General features: G+C 46.7%; 1 protein-coding gene across 1 annotated transcript; it reads left to right on the top strand.

Annotated features, from left to right (window-relative positions):
• Positions 1–1395: 1395 nt before the first annotated feature.
• Positions 1396–6078, top strand: LOC104268819 (T-complex protein 1 subunit zeta; the record flags this gene model as incomplete). Its single annotated transcript, XM_009866125.1, has 12 exons — positions 1396–1530; positions 2147–2320; positions 2467–2570; positions 3075–3185; positions 3695–3854; positions 4081–4163; positions 4575–4671; positions 5026–5173; positions 5346–5479; positions 5594–5696; positions 5852–5924; positions 6006–6078. Coding segments are annotated over 12 exons (1395 nt in total), but the record flags the coding sequence as incomplete, so codon positions are not given.
• Between the last annotated feature and the right edge of the window lie 726 nt (positions 6079–6804).

Below are 6804 nucleotides of genomic sequence, written 5' to 3'. Positions count from 1 at the left end.
TTCCCTCCCTGCCCCCAGCCTCCATTTCTGTGGCATTTAGCCCTGTGCAGTGAGGGCAGGTAGCCCCTTGGGAGGAGAGTGTAGAAGTAAGTGCAGTGTGGCAGGTTCCCTCCCTGCCCCCAGCCTCCATTTCTGTGGCATTTAGCCCTGTGCAGTGAGGGCAGGTAGCCCCTTGGGAGGAGAGTGTAGAAGTAAGTGCAGTGTGGCAGGTGTTGGATGAAGTTTAAATAAACTGTGGCCCATTGAAATAATGATATGAGCACCTTTGTCCACTTCTGTTTTGCTTATAAGAAGTGTATTAATACTGCACTTGAGCAGGTCTAAGACAGAAGAGTTCGCTGGGGCGCATTACATGAAAAGTGTTTAAATCTGAGTGATGGATGCAGCTCCTGTTGCTTTCCTGACAAGTCTGGAGTTGTATCACAGTTTCCCCACCATAGGGGGTGACGATTACACAGGGGTGGTGCTGTCCCACTACTTGCCCCACAGTGCTGGGCCCTGGGTGCCACCATCCCTCAGCCAAACATGGCCTGTGTTGTAATTCAGAATAAAGTATTGTTAATATACATGGTGACCTGGTGGACAGGAAGAAAAAAAAAATCATTAAATCAGTTCTTCCACACTAGAGGTAGTGCTTTAAGGAAAATAATGATAAAAAGCTAAAAGACAGTATAAACGGTCCCACTGGATTTTACCTCGCTCTAGCATCACTGCCAAGAACCAGCCTTCTCAAATGCGGATGTTATTCTGTAGGTTCTTGGGTTCAGCCGGTGTCAGAATACCGTTCAGTGAGCTGTAGGAGATGCTCGGTGATGTGTGTTTTTCATGTTAAGGGACTGACTTCTGTAAGTCATATCATGCATGGTGGTGTGAAGTTTGGCCCCACAGGTGCGATGCTCGTAGCTGCAGCACTAAGTGTGCTGCTTGGCAGAGGAGCTGGCAAGAAACAAACTACTTGAATGTTCTTTAGTTGCGTAAGAATGAGTAAAATAAACTGCTGAGGGACTAGAAGAACAGTTAGGGTATGTACAGCACTGACTGTGCAGGAATTCCCAAATTAGCTCTAAACATCCTGGTTTTGGTACCAGCACAGGCTGGTTATGATGGTGCATCCTTTGCCTGAAGGAGAAAAGGGCTCTGTCAGACTCATTGTGAGTTAAGAAATGGTTTAGCTCCTGGCATTCCGCCTCTCTGTGTATAGATGCGTGATCTGAGGAGGGAAATTAGCATTACTGGATTAATTCAGGCAATTTATCATCAAAAGTGTTACTTGTTGAAACCTGTTGAATTGACATAAATCATGAAACTACTCCTTAAATATTTTGTTTGGCTGGTTTCAGATTGCTTTTGAAAGTAAGTAAGACTTACTGCTCTCGCCTTCATATATTTGTTTAGCAAATACAACACCCCACAGCCTCCTTGATAGCAAAAGTAGCAACAGCACAAGATGACATCACTGGAGATGGTACCACTTCAAACGTCTTGATCATTGGGGAGCTCCTAAAGCAGGCGGATCTCTACATTTCTGAGGTAACATAGGCAGTTTCTTTTGTAGGTGGAGAAGTTAAATCCTTCATCCGAGACAATTCAGCTTGTTTTGTTTAATGCTTAATATTCATAAGTCAAACATGAACATCAATATGTATTTCTTCCTGAAAGGAGCACAGCCCATCCTTGTAAAATTGGGAGAAGCTGGAGAAGAGGACTTAAGACTTGTTCAAAATCAAAACCACTTTTTGTGGATACTGTAGCTTTTAACAAGGTTTTGTCAGATACTTGTAGTTAACTTCTATTTGTGTGAGTTAAAATGCTTCTTGTATATTAGCAAAGGGATCCTCCGTGATAGTAGGTATTTGGACATTATAAGCTGCAGAACAGGCATTCATGTTGCACAGAGAACACCCAAGTGTGCTTTGTAGTTCCCTTGGTTTCAATTCTGTGCGAGAATAATCTGTACTTTTCCTCTGCATTGGAAGGATTTATATTCCTTTTACATGTATTCAGAAGAGCAGTACATTTTCCTGTGTGTGTAGGATGCGTATTCCCTGTTTTGACGTTTCATGGAATGTTGAAACCATAGATTGTGGGAAAAGTACTGTTTTTTGTCTTCTGTCGTCTAATGATTTCTTCTCTTGCCTTGCCTTAGGGTTTGCACCCTAGGATAGTAGCAGAAGGATTTGAGATTGCGAAGGAAAAAGCACTTGAAGTGCTGGAGCAGGTCAAGGTAACCAAGGAAATGGACAGGGAGACCCTTATGGATGTCGCCAGAACGTCTCTCCGTACTAAAGTTCATACTGAGCTCGCTGACGTCCTAACAGAGGTGAGTGTACGTGTCTCTTCTGCCTTGTTTTGGGTGAAGAGGTCTTGATTTTAAAGTGCTGTGGTAATTCCTTGGAAAGATGGGAAGTTGCAGTTTGAAAGCCTAATTGTCATTTGGGAACTTGTTTCCCCTCCGCTCTGTTCCAGGCTGTAGTAGATTCTGTTCTGACCGTCAGAAAACCAGGTGAGCCTATTGACCTGCACATGGTGGAGATCATGGAGATGAAGCACAAATCAGAAACCGACACGGCGTAAGTAACAAGGATCCTGGAGCTGCAGTTTAATGCCCTGATGTTTGAGTATCAGCAGAGTTTTGAGTAATAATGTGTCGGGGTTAGGCTCAAGCCAGAACATAGCAGCAGTGGCTCAGCTGTGCTTTAGGCTTCTCTCTGTTCAATACAAGTACAAAATAGTAGTCGATAAGTGGAAATGGAGTTGTAGCCATCTAGTTGGCTACTCCCTAGGCTTTGTATTTACCCAGTGGCATGGATGAATTCTGCACTAGCTTTTCTCAGTAGCTAATGCAGTCAGACACTATGCCAGAATAAATTCCTTTTTCATACCGATGGGTGTGCTTTTTGTCCAAGAACGGGCACGCCTTTGGAATGGGGACACATATTCACCATTTACGCCCAACACAAGCGCCCAGGCAATTCATGTTGGACCTGCTGCGCTGCCAGTTCTCTGACACCTGGACGAAATGCCTGTCTTGTGTATGTGCACGTTGACACACAAAATGCTTCTTAATCTTTCAGGCTGATTAGGGGGCTGGTTTTGGATCATGGTGCTCGTCATCCTGACATGAAGAAAAGAGTGGAAGATGCTTATGTTCTTACCTGCAACGTATCGCTAGAATATGAGAAAACGTGAGTACACGGCAGCAAGGTGAAGAGCAGGAAATGCTCCTGTCTTGAAAGACTTTTATGGAAGGTGTCCCTGAGTAAGAACCAAAAGGACTGTGTAGACTCTACAAGTAGAGTGAGGCAGGTAGTGCAGAAGGTGGAGTGGAAGAGGTGATGTTCCTACAGTCCTCTTTTGGGAGAGCGAAGCTGGTGGCTGGGAAAATGTCTTTGAGGGGCAGAGCTTCGTAGTGGCCTGCATTTTGTTGTTTCCTTGAGGAGATCCTGGAAGTCCGTCCTTTCTGGGGCATGATTTTATATTCTGGAGTGGACATCTAAATAGACTTCAGAGTTTGCTCAGTGTCAAATGGAAGACCTGAAGTAGAGAGCAGGAGAAGATAATGTGTTACATGCTGGTTTTGGGGGAGAATCTTGGTTTGGTTTGATTTTTATTAGTATGTAGCTGAGAAGGTTGATGAGCAGAGAGCATAGTTGTGTTACTGCTTTTCTTGATTATTTTTTTTTTCCTCCTTCAGGGAGGTGAGCTCTGGGTTCTTCTACAAAAGTGCCGAAGAGAGGGAGAAGCTAGTGAAAGCAGAAAGAAAATTCATTGAAGACAGAGTGAACAAAATCATAGACTTGAAAAGAAGAGTCTGTGGCGATTCAGATAAAGGATTTGTTGTGATCAACCAGAAGGTGAGATGGAGGGTGTAACTCTACAAAATTAACCGGAGGTGCTGGCTGTCCTGGCAAGCCATGTGCTGACTGGTTCACTTTGCTACCTTTACGCTGATGTACTTCTGAATATATGCATGCAGTTCCTGGTCTGAACCTTGAGGAAGAATTGCTCATTAGTGTCAGCCTAATGAGAGGGTGTTCTTAGCTTTTTCTCGATCCTGGTGGTCACTTTCTTTGTTTCTAGGGAATTGACCCCTTTTCCTTGGATGCGCTTGCGAAAGAAGGAATAGTTGCCTTGCGGAGAGCTAAAAGGAGGAACATGGAAAGGTCAGTTCCTGGGGAGAGGAGAGGGTAAAATCACCGGCTCTTCCAAACCCAAACAGTGAGTCGAGTCTGGCTTGAGTCCACCTCTTGAAGAACTTGCACCAAAAGTGCACTTCAGGCTGTCCAGCTTTTGGTGGTGTAGCTCAGGGTAGTTTGGTCGAACCATAGAAGTGTCCGTTCCGCACACGGGGAGGATGCGGTGGTTGGAGCTATTGATGTGCTTCAGATATAGACACCTGGAGAGGAGACATTTCTCTACAAGCTTAATTTTGTGCAGAGCTCTGCTGAACAGAAGCCAGCTGTTCCAAGCCTGGGAACTGCGGCGTTCTGCGTGCTGAGCTACTCTCGTGGTGTAGTGACTTCAGGTTTTACTTCCTGTAAAGCAGGTGCTAACCTGTGCGTGTTCTCGCTCAGGCTGACCCTGGCGTGTGGCGGAGCTGCCATGAACTCAGTGGAGGATCTCACTCCGGACTGCCTGGGACACGCGGGACTCGTCTACGAGTACACACTGGTGGGTGTGGTGGGGCTTCCGACTGATCCCAGCTTTGCTTTTGCCTTGCGGTGTCTGTGCGTGGCTTTTTCTGAAGTGTTTTAAGAGCTAGACTGGAGCAGGAGTAAAGGCTGGTGGCACTTCACATCCCAGCGTCCACTTGCGTGTGAGCACGGACCTGGATATTTGCTCTTGTTGCAGTGTGTTTTCCTGTTATTTTCATACTGTGCTTCTAATATGTGTAAAACAGAAAACAGCAATAAGGGTCTGCTGCTTCTCGCCACTTTAAAGCGCTGTTAGTGCAAGATGGCATCTGAAACTGTCTGATGTTTTTTTTGCATGTCTGACATGAATACACAACCTTGTTCCTTGCAGGGTGAAGAGAAATACACCTTTATTGAGAAGTGTGACAACCCCCGCTCTGTCACCCTGTTGATCAGGGGACCGAATAAACACACGCTGACACAAATCAAGGACGCAGTGAGAGATGGTCTGCGTGCTGTTAAAAACGCGATTGAGGATGGTAAGTCTCCGCCCTGTTTAGGGGTGTTAAGGTCTTCTGCTGAAATTCATCTCAAAATTAGTAATTTTCTGTCAGTTCTATGGGCGGTTTTTCGTGAAGCGTATTTCAGTTAACTGTCGAAATGGGAAAGGGAGCTTACTGTGAAGTGTCAGTGTGGAGCTGTCCCTCGCAGGGTGCGTGGTTCCGGGAGCAGGCGCGCTGGAAGTGGCAGTAGCTAATGCTCTGGTGAAGCATAAACCTAACGTGAAAGGAAGAGCCCAGCTTGGAGTTCAGGCTTTTGCTGATGCCCTGCTCATCATCCCTAAGGTAGGAAGAACTCTTGAATAAAGTGACTTTAAAGCACAGCAAGACCCGTCACTCTTCCTGCTGTAGATCTCTTTTAACGAAAAACGTGAAATAACACCTCCTCCTCTCTCAAAGGTTCTCGCTCAGAACTCTGGGTACGATCCCCAGGAAACACTCGTGAAGGTTCAGACAGAACATGCAGAATCGGGGCAGCTCACTGGAGTTGATCTGAACACGGGTAAGAACTGGGTGAAACGGGAACGGTGCTCTAGCAAGGATCTGTTGTGGCTCAGCTCCATGGAGAATAAAGTATTATCAGATGTTAGACGGCAGAAAGGGTTACTTTGGTTATGAGAAACTGGTTATTTAAAGACTATTTTACTTCCTCTGTAGGTGAGCCAATGGTAGCTGCAGCAGCTGGAATCTGGGATAACTATAATGTCAAAAAGCAACTGCTTCATTCATGGTAACTGTTACAGGGTTTTCCCTCTGGCTGTGGGTGAATGTCAGAAAGGCCATTCTAACAGTATTTATTTAATATTTTCAGCACGGTGATCGCCAGCAACATTCTCCTTGTGGATGAAATTATGCGAGCTGGGATGTCCTCCCTTAAGGGCTGAGCTGGATCATGACAGCCGTCGCCCCGGGATCGCCCCGGTGAAATGAGAAAGCCCCAGAAGGCGCCCCTCTCCTCTCGGTGGGGGGTTTTCCCAGCAACAGGAGTTCCTCTGCTGTAAGGAGCAGCCCCTCTTTGATAAAAATGGCCACACAAAACAGTAGCAACTTAATCATTTGGCTCTAAAACTCAGTTATTTATTTTTCATTTCACTGAAGTGTACAACTGAGGTTGCTTTCCGTTTTACCCAATAAAGTTACATTCTGTGCGTTTTGTGTGTCACTTATTTAAAACTTCACCTGTCGTGGGGCCCAGGCCTCGGACATTGTGGTAAGAGCCGTGGTTGGCAGGGGGGACCTGCAGGTCCTGGGCTCGGTGGCCTCTTCCTGAAAAGACCCCCTGGGGCTGTGCTGCTGCCGCGGTGGGATTCCAGACCTGGCGTTTGTTCATCAAAGCTTGGCTACGGCAGATCCTTTCCTGGTTTTGTACCCGCTCACAGCTCAAACTGGGCGAGTCGCGGTACTCCTGGGCGGTGTGCGGGGGGCTGACAGACCGTGCCTGGTGGTGCAAGACGGAGATTTTTAGTGGGGTTCCTGCTCCGTTCACGTGTTTGGGGCCGCGGTCCCGCACCGGGGCAGATGGAGCCCAGGGTGGGGCTGGCTGGGTTCTGGGGAGTGGAGCGGGCTCCTGCGGCGGGAAATGGTTTTCCCTGATCTCTGTCCCGAGTGCC

This window comes from Apaloderma vittatum, unplaced genomic scaffold (assembly GCF_000703405.1).
Source record: "Apaloderma vittatum isolate BGI_N311 unplaced genomic scaffold, ASM70340v1 scaffold3433, whole genome shotgun sequence".
Taxonomy (NCBI): Eukaryota; Metazoa; Chordata; class Aves; order Trogoniformes; family Trogonidae; genus Apaloderma; species Apaloderma vittatum.
Note: the sequence above shows the minus strand (reverse complement) of the source record. Positions and strands in the feature narration are given on the sequence as shown.